The sequence below is a fragment of the Neolamprologus multifasciatus genome, chromosome 9, assembly GCF_963576455.1.
Source record: "Neolamprologus multifasciatus chromosome 9, fNeoMul1.2, whole genome shotgun sequence".
Taxonomy (NCBI): domain Eukaryota; kingdom Metazoa; phylum Chordata; class Actinopteri; order Cichliformes; family Cichlidae; genus Neolamprologus; species Neolamprologus multifasciatus.
Window position 1 is genome coordinate 10002883 of NC_140447.1, and position 17370 is coordinate 10020252.

The window sequence follows — 17370 nt, forward strand, 5'->3', positions numbered from 1 at the left end:
TGTTGGTGTTTGGCTTGATTGTCAGCACAGAGAGGGAGAGAGAGGAACAGAGAGGGAGAGAGAGGGAGCTGGAGCATGAGGACAGAACAGAGATGGAACAAGAGCAGGTGAGACACACATGTTAGTCAAATGGTTGTTTGCCAAAACTCATCAGAACATGTATCTCGTACCTAGTGTAACTTTTTAGATACCATTTGTTACTTTTCAAATTCTATATTTATTAAGTTATTCAGGCTTGTTTGCACAACAAGGCTAAATAATTATCTAAACTTTTATGAATCTAAATAGTCTACTTTGGTAGAATTAAAAAATAAGTGTAGTGCAGGTCTATGATGATTTTTTGTGCTACTATCATCTAGTTTTGATCCTGGTTCTGTTTTGGTTAAGTCCTAAGTAGTCCTGATTTTGAACTGTTGTAGTCCTGTTTTAATTCCAGATCAGTTCTGGGTCTGGTTGAATTGGGGTTTAGTCCCTGTGTCTTGATACAGCCCGACTTTGTTCTGCCTTTCTGCTTAATTAAAAAACTAGTTTAAGGTGTCCTGCATATGTGATATTTATTTTTTCCTATATGAAGTCATTCTTTTTTGAACAAAACTCAAAACAGAGCCTATTAATCTATCAGTTGTTTCTACCCTCACTTTATATCCTTTCGCTGCTCAGCTCTCACACAGTGGCTCAGCTATGCTCCAATCCCTCCATATTGTGGCCAATTACATGCGAGGATATAGGATAATATCATTGTGTGAAAAACAGAGAGGGTGATGGACATGACAGTCAAGTGCGTCAAGTCAAGTGAGGAGGGCTATGCGAAAGCAAAAACACATAAATATGTCTGACATCCGTAAACGAAGCAGCATCTGGCTGCAGTTTAAAGACTTTTTTGTCTCGGTCTTGGTTTCGTCTCGACTTGTTCTTGGTCTTGTCTTGGTCTCGATACCCTCTGGTCTTGGTCTTGGTTTAGGCGGTCTTGACTGCAAGTCTAGTTGCACCAGTGGTACCATGACCAGTATCTATCTGCTGCTCGTCAGCTGCTATGCCATGGTTATTGTCACAATGTGGTGCATTTGGATCACTCAATCCTAAGTGGATACGGATATGATCCAGGATTGGATGTTTTGTATAAAATTTGAAAGGAACAATTGTTCCTTTCCCCTTTGCTGTGTACTGTGCTGATGCTGTTTTCAAAACCTACCACACTCATGTACAGTATCAGTGTCACACTGAGATATTTCAAAGATAATTTGAAATATCTCACATTTTATTCACACATTTTATTTGAAAGCGCCTTTCAAAACACTCAAGGTCATTGTACACATTAGAATATAAAGCAACATAAAAGCAAGCAGTTTACACAATCATAAAAGCATAAGACATAAACTAATTTAAAAGAGCAGAGTGGAGAGGTTATTGGGATAAGCTATTTTGAACAAGTGAGTTTTGAGTTGGGACTTAAAGAGAGAGAAGGAAGAGATATTTCTTAAATCAGGAGGTAGGGAATTCCAGAGTCGTGGAGCTGAGCAGCTGAAAGCCCTGCTCCCCATGGAGGCAAGACGGGGGGAGGGGACGGAGAGTGAAAGGGAAGAAGTAGATCTGAGACAACGAGATGGGGCGGTGATCTTAACCAGATCAGAAAGATATGGAGGGGAGAGATGATGAATAGCCTTAAATGTGTACAAGAGTATTTTGAAATTGATGCGATATTTGACCGGGAGCCAATGAAGCTGCTGCAGAACAGGAGTGATGTGGTGGATAGAAGGGGTCCTGGTGATGATACGGGCAGCAGAGTTCTGGACGCGTTGAAGCTTGTGGATGGATTTTTGAGTATAAAAATAACCTGAATAAATACAAATAAAGGGAAAGAGCTGTCCAAACCTCTGTCTCTGACCATCTGTGTTAACACTTGAAATCGGAAACATGTAAATGTAACAAACATGTTAAAACATAAGAAATCAGGAAGGGGCAAAAAAAGCATTTTGCTAAAAAAAGATTTAGAGCAGAAGTTTTTAAAATGAACATATATTGCATTTATTTACAATTAAAAACACACAGAGCAGAAAGTGTGTTACTGTTTTACATCCACAGACACACAAGAAAAGAAGCCGGCAACATGAGGTCAAGTTATGGCAATTTTATTTGTGTATTTCAGTACATGTATTCAGAATAGAGTTTTTAAAAACAAAGAAACGTCCCAAGTAAAGTTTGGGGGGATTTTTGTGAAAGAAAGGTTGAGAGAGGGGGAAGGAGGAAGAAACTATTGATCTCCTTAAACTTGATGCTGCTGGGTCAGTTTTTTCTCAGCAGTCTGCTCCAGAATCCCCTCCTGTCCTCGGCTTTCTTTTCTTTATCTTTTGCCTTCAGCTCTTTTAAGGTTTTGTTTAGCTGCTCCTCGGCGTCTTTAAATTTTTCTTTCAGCTGCTGTTTGGCCAGTTTGACTTTCTGCTTGAGGAGCTCTTTAGCTTCCTTTTTGTGCTTTTGTATTTGTTTAAGTGCATCTTTGCAGTCTTTCTTGGTCACCTCAGAGGCTGTCGTTTCTTTCTTGAATACCTTCACCTCAATTTTCTCTTCTGCAAGTTCTTCTTGCACTTTCATCAGTTCCTTCTTCAGAGTTTCACTTTCCTGTTTTGCCTCCCATTTTCCATGTGTCTCTTTTTCTATTGCTTCCTCTGCTTCCAGCAACTTCTTCTTCATGTTTTGAGTGTAACTCTTTGTATTTTCCATTTCTTTCTTTGCTTCCTGTATTTTAATTTTCTCTTCCTCCAACACTTTATGAGCTTCCAACAATTCTTTCTTCATATTTTCAATCTCATTTTCTGCCTCATGTTTACGTTTTTTCTCCTCTTCAGGTTGTTGCTTTACATGCAGTAATTCCTTCCTTAGTATTTCAGCTTCAGCCGTTACATTTTCAGCTTCTTGTGTTGCCAACTGCATTTTCCTTTTTTCCTCTTCAAAAGCTTCCTGCACCTCCTGTAATTCCTGCATCACATTTTCTGCCTCCTTCTTTGCAGTTTGATATTTATTTTTAGCTTCTTGTGCTGTGGTTTTCTCTTCCTCCAATGCTTTTTGAGCTTCCAACAGTTCTTTCTTAATGTTTTCATTCTCATTTTCTGCTTGTTGTTTTCCCATCTTCTCTCCTTTAAGTTTTAGACCCACATGCAGTAATTCCTTCAATACTACTTCAGTTTCAAACTTTGAATTTTTAGCTTCCCCTCTTGATCTTTCTGCCTCTTCTTTTAATTTGACATTTTCAGCCTGTATTATTTGAAATTCTTCTCGTAGGTTAATCAGCTCAGACTGTACTGTACTGTATGGTGACGCACTCACCAATCCTCTTCTCGATCTCCCTTGATTCATTTTGGCCTTTTAAACAAAGGAACCAACGTATTGTAGAGAAGTGAAGTTTTCGATGTGTTTTTTTCTTCAACTGTCGTCTGTCCTGCACAGAGATGCTGCTGTAGATGTGTCTCTAGCTGTGTCTGGATAAAATGAAAAATGCTGTAACTAAGTGCTTGTGTTGCGCAGTTCTACAAAACATTCCATTCCATGCAAGCTCCGCCCACATGGTCAGGAATGTCAGGTGCTGCATCACCAAATGCTGCTCCCGTTGCCTAGCAATAACAGCTGTTTACTTTTTGGGGTCTGGTTGATTATTTAATAAAGAAAACATGTCCAAGTATTGCAACCATGGTGCTGAGGCTCAGTGCATATTCTAGCCTGCTGTGTGGGTGGGCAGCTAGAAATCACTGGTGGGCAACATGAGTGAGGAGAAAACTGACAAGCAGGGACCTGCAGGTTGCTGGTTTGAGTCTCTGTTCAGATGCTGGTGTCTCCTCTCTCTGAGATGCTTGCAAACAGTCCCAGATAAAACAATAAGGATAATAAACAAACACATGACTAAACTAACAATTATGACACTGATATGTTTCATGTGTAGCAGGATGGCCTCTATACAGCAGTCACTGCAAGCATCCACATCAGCACACTTACTTTTCTTTAAGCAGGCGTGCTGGGGTCCTCCTAAGGAAAGTTTGAGAACTTCATTTCCTTCATGCTGGTGAACTTTTTGCCAAATTTTTTTCATCAAAGCTTCTCCATCACTGACAGGGATTGTTTGGGTCATCATATTGCTGTAATTGTTTATATGCTTTATATATTCTGAGCTAAGTTGATCTATAGTGTTACATCATATTCTATAAGGATGTTTTGTGTTTGTATACCTTCTGCCCAGTTTGACCCATTTAACAGAAGTCAGCCTGTTTAAGGCTCTGATATCTATTCTGTATGACTTAAAGCAGTTATGACATGGTCTGATTTTCACACCCAATAAAGGAATATTTAATATATCAGTCTACTCTTCATTCTATCAAAAACAGTTATCTCGTACATTTGCTTTTTACACATATATGTAAGCATTGAGCCAAATTTAGTAATGCCAACATACTGAAGGAACAACATTTGTCTCTGATATATGATACATCTACATATAAACTGTCAAAGACACTTGAGTGTCTTTGAGTGAAGATTTAAGGTGATAGGACATATAAATAACTGCAACTTGAATCTTTACTGAAGCTCAGTATTTGACACCGAGTTCACTCACATGTGCTGTACCAGTGTACCTGCACATGTGATGTGACAATAGAAGTGATTTGATTTGAGAGTTCAAACTCACTGCTGTAATAACTTATAATGATTAATATAATAACTATAATATTGGCCATCTCATATTTACACTGACTTTAATCTCAATAAAAACATTAACTAATTGTTATTTACTAGCTAATCTTAAATGACTGTTCAGTACAGATATGAAGCCCAACGATCATGTTTTACAGTCCTGTGGTCTCAGCCTCAGATACTTATTAAATCACACAAAGCTCATGTAGAAACAAACAAACGAACAAAATATGTTCTCCTTCATTTCTGTCAACCCCACGTTTCCAGCTATCATGGTTGCTAGGCAACCTGGGCAGCGCAATGGAGGCTAGACCGTCCCATTTCACAAGCCTCACACTTCCGGCCTTAGCGGTCTTTGAGTATGTGGCCATTGAGAACCGTTGAGGCTGCGTACTTTAAGGCTGCAGACCCTGAATTGGGATACAGCCCAAGTCTACGCAAGCAATCGATTATCTAGGATCGACCTGTATTGACTTACTTTGCACGGCAACCAATCAAATGTTAGAGAAGCTGCATGGCAGCGTTAACCCCGCCCACTTAGTTTGACAGATAAAATTATTTCAAGGAGAGAGATGAAGGGGACAAAAGTGCCAAAATGAATTAAATAAAAAAATCATTAAATAATTAATTAAAACTTTCAATAATTATTTTAATGTGTTATTAATTAATTAATTATGTCAATAATTAATGAAATGTGTCATTAATTGATTACATGTGTTGTAAATATTTATGTATTTAATTATTTCTGATTTTAATGAATTATTGCCACATTTAATTAATTATTTAATGGTGTATTTAATTAATTCATTATGGCAGTCCTGGCGTTCCATACAAGGCGCTTCATAGGTAAAAATGATATCGCAACAGTTGTTTAGGAAGGGGGGAAGCTTTAGGAGTGACGGCGGTGTTTTGAGATGTGAGAGATTTGCAACGTTTAGCGCAAATCTTGTGTAGTTAGTGTGTAGTGTAGTCAATAGTTTTGTTGTGTGTGTCAGAACAATGAGGCGACTGCTGAATGTTACAGGTGTTACAGGAGTGATACATCTGTTGTCGGGCCTGCAGGTATCAGGCTGTTGTTCTCCTTTATCTCATAGTGGACAGAAATTATTTTTTGGAGTGGTGCAAATAATTTGTGTGGCATCAGATTTGATGCAGAACAGCTGATTGTTCTGTAAGTAGTTTGAAATGTTTATTTAAAAACGTCTTGGCTGCATTTTTAGGTAAGCAGCTGCAAAAAACTTTGTTGTTTTCAAAACTCTGTTACTTTTTTGAAGAAGTAACGACATAATTAATTACCCAACATTGCTCATTATATGCTGTATTTTGCAGACAGAGTTACAAGACTCTCACCCAGACCACAGACTCATAATACAAGTCAGAGCTTTATATATATATATAAAAAAGTTGTTTTCAAAATTGGAGTTCAAGTTATTTTTACTTCCAATAGAGCTAACATACTACACAGGTCATGAACATTTTTTTTTAAAAATTTCATTGTAAGTGGGCTAAAGCAGTTAATTAAAAGTAGTCTAACAGAAATGTAAATGCTGTAATTTGATTATTTTAATAAACCATGTAACTTGGATGGCTTCAATGCTGGCGTGACCACAGTGCACATGTCTGCTGTTGCTCACAGTGGTCCAAGGGACTGCTCAGGGAGTTTGTGTGTTCGCTCAGACACATGAAAAACTAGAGGGAACATTGATTAGGTGTAGCATTTGTCTTTTGTTTGGTTTCTGTTTCACATAGGCTTTTGTTTGTAATTTTGGCCTTTGTTCACCCTGGAGTTCAGCTTCAGTTTAGACAATAAATCACCTTTCACTTGGGTGTGGTTTTGGGGACCAGGTTGGGGTCACGTCCTTTCTAACCCTTATGTTATGTTCCTGTACCCCTAGACTGGGGCGTAACAGGGGTCGTGGAATAAACCTTTTGAATTTGCGCCCATTAACGTGGGCTACAGAGACAACTTCTGCCCAGGCTCCAGCTCCAACAAGGATGGCTCTGATGAATGTGTGGTTTTATAAATGACTTTCTTTCTTCCAGTGGATTGGATCTCCTGTTTGTGACTGAGACACAGATGAGCGTTGGTGAGCCTAGCATTATTTCTGAACTGTTACGCTCTGACTGCTTGTTTCTTAATGCTCCGAGATCAGGTAGAGGAGGAGGAATATTGACTGTTTTTAAGAAAAAACTTTCACTACAAACAACTCCATGTGCTGGTTTCCCCTCCAGCTTTGAACTTCTCATATTTGAACTGGGGACGCTCTTACTGTGTGCAGTAATGTATTGGCGCCTAAGTTTAACAAAGATTTTTTGAATGACTTTTATGTTTTTTGGCTGAAATTGTGCCGAAACAGGATCAGATTATAATAGTTGGTGATTTTAATATTCATGTCTGTTGCCCTGATGGACTGCTTGCTCAAGAGTTTTTAAATCTCATTCAGTGATTTGACCTTGTACAGTCTGTAGAAAGGCCCTACACATCAGCAGGAGCACACTCTTGACCTGGTGTTATCATATGGTTTATCTGTTTTATATTTAGAAATGTGGGATTCAGTGTTCTCTCATCACAAACCTGTTTCTCTTGTGCATGAGTTTAAAACTCGCGCTCCACCCCGCCGCTGCTCTCTTCTCCTCCACTTTTATAAAGAAAATCTTTACCGACCATCAGATTACTTATTGGGCCCACCCCAGATGAGCTGCTTTTGCAGTTCCAGGAAACCTGTACTCAGACCCTAAACCCTGTGAACCCATTAAAAACCAGGCGCCCAAAACATATTCCTCAGCCCTGGTTAAATGAATCCACCCGAGCAGTCAGACGTCAGTGTAGGAGAGCAGAGTGAAAGTGGAAGAAAGACAATTTGCAGGTTTCTTTTGAAATGTTAAAAGAATGTTGGAAATTTGAACAGAATACAGTGAAAATGAAAGAAACAGATATTTTTCTCAGTTCATTTTGTTAAATTGTTATTTAACAATGACAATTTAACAAATTGTTCTTTTTAAGACTATAAGCTCTGCTCTAAACAACCCTGAAAGCCTCTGCTGACACATGTCATCAGTTCCTTTCTTTCTTTGTAAACAAGGTCGAGTCTGTCAGGTCAGCAATAGTACTTCCTACAGATGACCCATCAGTGTTTATTCCATGACTGTAAACATGTTTCCATTTGTTACTTCAGTCTTTACTCTGAAATACAGGAAATGACATCATGGCTCAAAATCTTTGTCATTCAAACAATTCTTTATTTAACTTTTTTTTTAAACTTCATTTAAGAACTTTAATAAAATACATTCAATACAAACTTGAACAACAGGAAACTGATTTTTCCTCCAACCACTGAAAAAAAAAGGTAACCACTGAACACAAACACTACAGAAGAACAATTTATAAAGATTAACATTGAACTAAAGGAACAGTTTGATTCATAGCCTCATTAGATCTTTAAGGAGAGCCGATCTGAACTCTGTGGAGCCTGATCTCCAGGGTTTTAAGTTGGACTCTGAAACCAGAAGAGGATGTTTCTCTCTCTTCAGATTCGCTGTCGTCCTGTGATGGGAACGATTTCAGCCGTGCATGATCGCGCTGATGTTTGCACAGAGCAGATAATGAAGTGAATGTCTTGGCACATTGGTAACAGTGAAAAAGTTTATTAGTAACGTGGGATTGTTTGTGTGCAGAGTATGAACTGAGATTACTGAAGCTCTTGTCACACTGCTCACAGCTGTAGTTTCCTTCCATGTGTGTACGTTCATGTTTGTTACGACTACCTGAACGTGAGAAACTTTTGTCACAGTGTCTGCACTTGTATGGTTTCTCTCCTGTGTGGACTCGTTTGTGTCTTTTAAGGTGATCTGCAGTGGTGAAGGATGACCCACACTGATCACAGAGGTGCTTTTTGACCCCACTGTGAAAGAGTTCATGTCGTTTTAACTCAGTTGATGTGGGGAAGCTTCTCCCACATTCTTTGCAGTATTTCAGTTTGTCTCCAGTGTGTTTACGTTTATGTATTTTTAGGCTGGCTTGCTGACTGAAAGTTTTTCCACAGATGTCACAACGAAAGTCTTTCCCACCACCACAGCGATGACAGGGTTGAGAAGTGGATCCATCTGTGTCGCTCTGCTTCTAAACAAAGACACAAAGACAGTGTAAGTCAGTCCTTCAACACTTTTATCCTGAACGTCGCCTGAAATAAAGAGCATCTCAGCAGATGTCCAATTACATTTTACTGTTTCGATTAACACACTCAGTTTACTGGGCTACAATAACAACAATACTGCCACCATAATACTACAGGAATACTTCTTTAATATTACAGTAACATCTGACTTACACTTAAGTACTACCACACTAATGTTTTTAGTGTACCCATGGTAAACTACTGTAACACTGCAATAATACTAATTTAATACTGCATTAATAACACTGTAATTGTGCAGTTATAACACTCAGCTGACCGGGATACAAGAAAAACTATTACCCCCAATGACACTGCAATTATAAGATTAAATGGGTATTTTAACACTAATGTTTAAAAGTACTAAAGCCATATGTAAGCAATGATACTACAGCTGTAACACCATTACGTAACGATACAACTTTGTTAACCATAAGAGAAGATTACTGAATGGTTTGGTTTTGTACTTAATTTATGTTTTATTTTATAATATTTACACCTGACAGAGGAATGAGCCGCTGTAAACCAAAGGCCATTTATGCAGAAATAATAACACCATGATATACCACGAAGCTGCCTGAAGATTAAATAACAGCAACATATCAATTTTCAGCATTTTCAGTTTTTCATGATCGTGTAAACAAAAATCATAAGTGAAATGAAAATCTGAATAATGGCTCAGAGCTACTCTTCGGTGCAGTAGAAGTGCTAACATGCTAACACAATTTAATGAGCAGACTTGTTCCAAACGGTCAGACTGAACTTACAAGAATAAAATAAAAATACATACCTCACAGTAACTGCACTTGTAGAGTCTCTTTTTGGTGTGGATCTGTTGGTGTTGTCTCAGGTTCTGTGCAGTTTTAAAAGTCTTCTCACACAGGTCACATTGATAAGGTCTCTCCTCAGTGTGGGTAAACATGTGGCTTTGTAACTGTGCGTCTGTTGTAAAGTATTTGCCACACTGATCACACCAGTACACATCTTCTCCGGAGTGAATGCGTAGGTGTATATTTCGGTACCATAGCCGGCTGAAAGTTTTTCCACAGATGTCACAGCTGTATGCCTTAATTCCAGAGTGGGTAACTAGATGACTCTGTAAGTTGCTACTGTGAGCAAAAGCTTTACCACACTGATCACAGCTGTAAGCTTTAACTCCACTGTGGACGACTTGGTGTCTTTTTAGGACATTCTTCCAGGAAAACGACTTTCCACACAAGTCACAGCTGAACGGTCTCTCTCCAGTGTGGATGAGCTGATGTTGTTTTAGTTTAAACTTCCAGGTAAAATCCTTCCCACACTCGTCACAGGTGTTTTTTCTCTCTCTCTTTCTTCTGTGAGGTTTGTCGGCCTCCTGAGAGCGCTGACTTCTCGGTCTATGTTGGTCCTGCAGTGACAGAGATACAAACAGAGGCAGTGAGTGAAATGCAGTCATTGAACAAACTGAAGCTTCAAACTCCCTCCATTAACACTAGTTTTAAACCTGAAGGTGGAGTGTGGCACCAAACACCTTAAAGGTCTCTTATCCCCACCTACTGGTAGTAGTAACACATTACATCCAACCTGGTGTTAAAGATAATCAATCATTGTTCAAACACTCTAAAATCATGCCCATCTTTCCTGCTTGTACACAAATATTAATGCTAACACTCAGAATAGTAATAAATGTTTACCAGGTCTGTACTTTTTTATATTTCCTGTTGCTGTTTCCTATTATATATTTCTATAATTGTCTAATTTATTCGATAATAATAAATCAAATGTAACAGTTACTAGCTTGATTCAGTGAAAGATGATGTCAGAGTCTGACTGTAACCTGAGGGTTTTTTTATACTTTTACTCGCTACATTAAAAAAATATATCTGTATTTTCTACTCCTTACATTTTCAAAACAGGTTTGTTATTAAACTGATTTGTATTACATTAGACTGCTGATTTATTGTGAATGAATGATATTGTTTTATGATGCATTATACTGCTGAGGTATAAGAAATACTGTTTTCAGAGAGTCATGGCCTTATTTGTCTGATTAAAAGAGAACAGAGCATACCGGAGAGGTTTTCTGTCCCATCTCATCAGGAGGAGATAAAACAGGGAGCCAAGGCCGTCACTTAGGCGCCGTAAGAGAGAAAGAATGTTTAGGTTTTATGACTAGGTGGAGGGGGACTGAAGCTATAAGAATGTGAGAAACGCTCAGACACTTCGAGATCAGGCGGACAGCCTCCCGCGCTCATCTCCCCTCCGGATGGTTTATGCTCAAAAGTGTTGAATTGTATGGAATAAATGATTGTTGATTGAGCATTTATACACCGAGTATTGTCCTTCCTTCAGCCCAAAGATCAAAAGAATTGGGAGATTTAACAATGGGCATGGCATGTATGATGCGGTGAAGGTTTTTCAAGTGAAGCTGTCACAAATGTACCAGTGCAACCTGTCTCACTTTCCCTGTTGCCAAGTAATGTTGAACCAAGTCGGTGCACTTTGCTGATAAACTGAGCGCACTGAGTTCGCGGCGCTTTGGTGACTGTGAAGCACAAACTAAGAATTTCAAGCTTCTTCTTTACATGGAAACTTCACCTGTGCAGATTCAGATGGAGCTGCAGTGTAATGATACACTCAAGGCAAAGTACGACACTGAATGGCCCGCACAGTTTATTAGTTCCATTCCTGCAGCAATGCCCCAGCTCCGTCTACATGCAGCTCCAACCTTGTGTATGTTTTCATTTATTTTTTCTGGGGTTTTTGGCAGCATGTTCATATTTCTAACTTGCATAATTTTGACAGGATATATTTTTATGAAGATCAAAACATTTAAAGTTAAAGTTGATTTTTTAAGTTAATTTATTCTGGAATAATATTCCTGTCTGTTTTTATTCATATATATGTTTAAAAAAACATGGTTTTAGTGTGTTCAATAAATGTTTATCTTGTTTGGCCTGCGACCTAAAGTGTGCCTTGAGTTTTGTCCCCTGTGCAATTGAGTTTGACACCCCTGGTGTAGAGGATGGAAATCAGCCAGGACAACTCATGAAACATCTGCAGACATCTGGCTGAATTCAGTTGTGTACATCCACAGAGAGCAGCAGGTCAGCTGATCACAGCCTGTACATTAAGAAAATCGACTGGAGCTCTCAATAGGAATGATTGTGAGCTGTGACTCTTTTCCCCACACTGAGCCACTACAGCTGATTTTAGGGTTGAATCCTGCTGAATCCCACTTTAACCTCTTCCCTGCCCATTTTCCTCTTTAGAGGCAAAGTCACCCTCTACAATGTAGGCATTGTATTATTACATGATTATTACATTACAATAATATAGCACAAGGTTTAGTTAGTTTTGTATAAAATATATATCAGTACTTCATCTTTTAACCCTTTAAGACCTACCATAGAACCAAGTTTGTCAGAGCTTATGTTTATATTTTTACTAGAGATGGCACGATACCACTTTTTTATGTCCGATACCGATACCATAAATTTGGATATCTGCCGATACTGATATGAATCCGATATAGTGTATTTTTTAATCAATAAAACTGTTTTACCTGTATGCAAAAAAAAAAACAGCACCTAAATATTTCATAGTTCAGCAATACTGCTCAATCTAATAAACTTAAACCTACTCCATCCTCCCTATTCTGGTATTTTAAATAGTAAGCAACCTAAATAATAAGGCTCTAAAACTCCCAGCAAAATAAATAACTAAATAAATGAAATAGATAGGGAACCACCCACCCTCCACCTCATGATGCTTAATCAACATAATCAACTATAATTTGATGCAGTGTGGAAAAAAAATGCACAGAAATCAATTATTTTTCAAGAATAATTAAATAGATTCAACATCTTTCTTCAACACAATTGCAGACTGCACAGATGGTCCCTTCCCAAAGGAAAAGTACTATAGCTTACTAGGGTATATTAGACTTAATAGTTACTATATACAGTAATGGACTTCTATACATTTTACATCAGATTAAAACTTTGGGTGTAAGATTCTGATAATTATTTATTAAAAGCTAGATATTTTAAATGAGAATAAGAAAGAAAAGTATGTCTTTGTGCCCCCCTTTTCCCTGTTGCCCTATCAGCCCCCCCTGGCTAAACTTTGCTAGATCCGCCCCTGCACAGTTACCAGCCGTCAGCTAGAAAAGGATCCTGGTGTAGAAAGTAATATTAAATAAATTCTAACAACAGCTTCTCAAGCTTAAACGTGCTGCTGTTGTTCAGCCGCTGGTTTCCTCTTTCTGGCGCAAAGTGGGCAATAAACAAACAAGAGAGACGGACTCGCGACAGAAAAGCCGATCAGCTGATCATTAATCAGTTTCATGATTGAAGTAGCAGCAGGAGAGGGAGGGGGAGGGAAGAGGTAGTCGCTCCATATATGTTCCATCACGGGAATGCTTTACAATCATTCAGAGATACACTTGCTTTACTTCTCTCTGGGATAACTTCCTCGGAGATGAAATGCCGGATTGATAGCGAGGCTACAAATACACACACCCGCTCTATCACGTGAGCACACTGCTCCGACGTGCTGCACGGCATGAGCCGAGTTATGCCATGTCGCAAGTTTTGTGAGGTGCTTTTTTGATATTTAATGGATCGGATTACATTTTTTATTTCTCTCTGATATCCGATCCAGTAATTTACGTCAGTATCGGACCAATACCGATACCTAATATCGGATCGGTCCATCTCTAATTTTTACATGCCCTTAATGCCATTTTTGGGAGCATTTCAAGTTGCTATACATTAATATGACCATTATATCCCAAATGTTAATAATATCTATGCATTAAGTCCATAGTAACTACATAAAGTGCAAAAAAACTGCAATAAAATACAAAGAAATTTAAATCGTTTTTGTTTTGTTTTTTACACATATTTCTAGTTAGAGAAATTTCAGAGGATTATCCCTCAAAACTGTAAATGCAAAAAAGTTGCACATTGTTTCCAACCACAGGAAATTTGTTTTGAGTATTTTTGAGATTTTTATATACTGCAAGAAAAATAAAAATAAATATTACAATGCAAATTTGCAAAACAAACAGCATGTGCATCAAAATAAACTATTGCCAACAGTGCAATTTGAGTTCTAAGCATCCCAGAAACAATACAGAAAACAATAAAGTCAAACATGACTTTTAAAAACACCAGTATAGGTATCGCTGAAGGCAGGTTTTGGCAGGTAAAGTCGGACATGTGATAGTTCGCGCTGACATCTATTCTAACGTAGGAAGTGCTATGAACGGCAAAGCGTGTTTCTGGTACGTTATGTTTTTTTGCTGCAAGTGCTTTTTATGCAATTTCTGCAAATACATATGTGGAAGGAAACCGTGACCAAGGGCAAGCTGATGGCATAAGATGTAAGTACAACTATTCCTAAATAAAATAATTGTGTTAGCTTAAGTGCATTTAACCGGGATTTTAAAATTGTTACGCAAACGGAGCATTCCTGCTCCAATAGGCCTTAAAGGGTTAATGGAGTATTTCTTAACACTAGTATCTGTCACCTTCTTTGTCGAACTCATTGTTTTCTCTGCAGTGGCTGAGCTGAGTCCAAGTAGCTTAAATGTTCCCCTGCTGCTCCGTCAGACTCTTCTCCTCCTGCTGATCAGCTGGAACAGAAAACAGAACTTTGTTAGGCTCCACACTGCACTGAAGAGTCAAAGTGTCTCATATGTTCATCTGAGAGCACAAACAACAAATTTTAGCTTCCCTGGGTGGATAACTTGTTTAAAACATACACAAAGGGTTTGAGCACCGATACCAAATTCAGCAGTATGGCACACCAGTACCAGGAGAGCAATTCCTCTTTAAAAAAAGCCCTGGCAAAGAACGAAAACAGAACAATCAATGGATTACAATGGAGAGTACAGTGTTTCCCAACCACTGTGCCGCGGCATATATACGTGTGCCGTGAGAACTGATCAGGTGTGCCGTGGAAGATTATCCTATCTGAGTGGGTTTAGAAATCTGAGCCATGATTTGAGTAACCCTCATCACTCAGTCACACTGATTCTCTACTTGTATCAAGTCCACTGTACTACTTTCAAGCATTCTGCAACCTGTCCTCTAATGTGCGCCTTTCTCTTCTTTGTATATACTCCTCTTATATGTTATTTATTCTTACTGTCTTACTATTTATATTGTTTTCCATGCACAGTTGGTGTGGAGCACCCACAATTTAGTTGAATATGTACAAAGACAATAAAAGACTATTTTATTCTATTCTATATATCTTTGTTCTTCCATTTCAGTTTTGTTTGGAGCTTTAAAAAATCTGCAGTACTTTTAAATGTGATAAGAACACAGATCCCCTCTTAGGGTTTGAGGCTGTATTTGTTTTAAAAATGCATCTCTGGTATCTCTGGCCTATCATTATTATTTTGCTAATAGATAATCGGACTCATTTACTGAATACTGATCAGAATTTATCAAATCATCTTTGAAATGATTCTAACAACAGGCCTCTCAGAGTGAGGCCATTTTTACAATCACATGCCCTGTGGGCCGACACAACTTTGTGCTGATAAGACAAAGGCAGCTGTGTTTTAGCCTGGAATACATTTATTTTTACCTTTCTCATAAATGGATTTCATTATAGCACTTTTACCGCCAACATGTTGGAGACGGAAGTTACCTTATATGGATGAAGGGTGGTGCTAGCTAGCTTGGATAGCACACTGCATTCAAAAACTGTGCAGGTGCCACACAGTCACACAGAGATGCTAACTAGCGCTTGGAAACAGACTAATAAAATAATAGAAACTCTGATTACACTTAGCTAATTTAAAAGCTTTCTTCTGTTTTCTTCTCAGTGTTTCATTAGCATTTGTTAATATTTTCTTATAAATTATTTTATAGCAGCTTGACTTGATGTAGAGGCTTTTTCTTTCAACTGGTTCACAAATAACTTATAACAGAGACCGAGGAGAGCAACCGAAAACTTCATTCAGGAGCTAAATTCAACATTGACTGAACTCAGATCAAAGTTACCTTAGTGCTTCACTTTAGATGAGGAAGAAAAATAAACTAAAACACAAACGCAATGAAGCGGGAACTCTGCGGCTTCTTCTTCTTTTGGGTTTTTCTTTGGCGGTTAGAGCTTTAAGGTGCATTACCGCCACCTGCTGGACTAGATGGTTCTTAAACTAAACTAGAGATTTAAAAGTATTTTAATAAACAATAAAAACAAAGTCAAAATATGTCCGTGTGTTATGTTCATGAACATAAACATCAGATGACATCAGCTTACCCTTACCTCCATTTATTTATTGTTTTGCTTTCTGCAGTTCGTCACAGTAAATAAGTATGTGTTGTTTTGCCTGATTTAATAAAGGTTACACTGACTCACTTCTCTATCAGTGTGGTGTAATCTGTGTATAACCTGTTTTATTGTGAAAGGGGTTCGGAAACAGGAAGTGATTAATAAAGGTCGGAGTTTGTGTGCTCTACAAGGTGTCGCTTGAATCCTTGCCTAAAACCACGACATGGTGTCAGAAGTGGGATTGCAGTAAAAGCCTTGTCATCGGGGAGTGACAGCAAGCGGCTTTGGGAGCGGTAAAGAGTTTTTCTCCAGACGATAAGATGTCGGACGAAGAAGCGGGAGCTAGCGCAACAGCTACACAGCCTCGCACGTCACCGCCCCACCAGCAAGCTAACGGCGGCTATAATGCTAACGCCAACTTACCCCCGAATGCCACATTCACCATCCAGCCTCCCGAGCTGTTTGATTTCTCAAGGCCACAGCAATGGGAAAAGTGGATAAGGAGGTTTGAAAGATTTCGACTTGCAAGCAACCTGCACCTTAGCTCAGAGGCTAACCAGGTAAACACACTCATCTACTGCATGGGGGATGAAGCAGATGATATCCTCCGAGGGCAAGCTTTATCGGACATACAAAGGCAGCAGTACCAAGCAGTAAGAGACACTCTGGATACGTACTTTGTTCCCAGGAAAAACATTATCTATGAGAGAGCCCGCTTTAATCAAAGAACACAGCAAGCTAATGAGACTGTTGACTCGTTTGTCACCGCACTTTATGCTTTAGCTGAAAACTGCAGTTATGGTGCACTGCACGATGAGTTAATAAGAGATCGCCTCGTCGTGGGTCTGAAGGACATCAGCTTAGCGGAGAGACTTCAAATGGACAAAGATTTGACATTGGAGAAAGCGGTTAATCAGGCCCGGCAGTCTGAAGTCGTCAAAAAACAACAGACAGACATCAGAGGGGAAAATAAGATGGAAATAGATGCTGTGACAGCGAAGCACAGGGAACAAAAGCATTCAACATTCAAACCCCGAAGAGAACGTAAATGCACAACAAAGGACAAAACACCAAATGGGAGATCATGCTACAGGTGTGGGAAAACCCCTGCGCATGGTAAAGGACAATGCCCAGCAAAAGATGCAACATGTCACTCATGTGGTAAAAGAGGACACTTCAGTAAAGTGTGTAAATCTGTTAAATCTGTGCATGTGATAGAAACAGACAAAAGTGATGATACACCCGTGTTCCT

General features: G+C 38.8%; 2 protein-coding genes across 3 annotated transcripts in view; one reads left to right on the plus strand and one right to left on the minus strand.

The window, feature by feature from the left end:
• The window catches only part of LOC146511014 (leukocyte elastase inhibitor-like), a 258585-nt gene that overhangs the window by 149815 nt on the left and 91400 nt on the right, over positions 1-17370 (plus strand). The gene's annotated exons all lie outside the window — the stretch shown is intronic.
• Positions 7894-16100, minus strand: LOC146511022 (uncharacterized). 2 transcript variants are annotated; one of them, XM_085172494.1, is made up of 4 exons: positions 15848-16100; positions 14362-14466; positions 9637-10233; positions 7894-8794 (listed from the first exon to the last, which is right to left on the minus strand). In XM_085172494.1, exons 2-4 carry the CDS (start codon positions 14377-14379, stop codon positions 8114-8116), a joined length of 1296 nt encoding a protein of 431 aa, XP_085028620.1. In that variant the 5' UTR covers positions 14380-14466; positions 15848-16100; the 3' UTR covers positions 7894-8113. The 2 variants fall into 2 exon arrangements, with proteins under 2 accessions (XP_085028620.1, XP_085028619.1); XM_085172493.1 differs by lacking the exons at positions 14362-14466; positions 15848-16100 and having other exon boundaries at positions 9637-10932.

What these genes read in the sequence shown, in the direction of transcription:
- LOC146511022 (XM_085172493.1), bottom strand. Translation starts at nt 10,281, where the DNA reads ATGACTGCATTTCACTCACTGCCTCTGTTTGTATCTCTGTCACTGCAG. An exon ending in ACAAGTGCAGTTACTGTGAG is followed by an intron (nt 8,795 to 9,636) that starts GTATGTATTTTT and finishes GTCTTTGTTTAG; the next exon opens with AAGCAGAGCGACACAGATGG.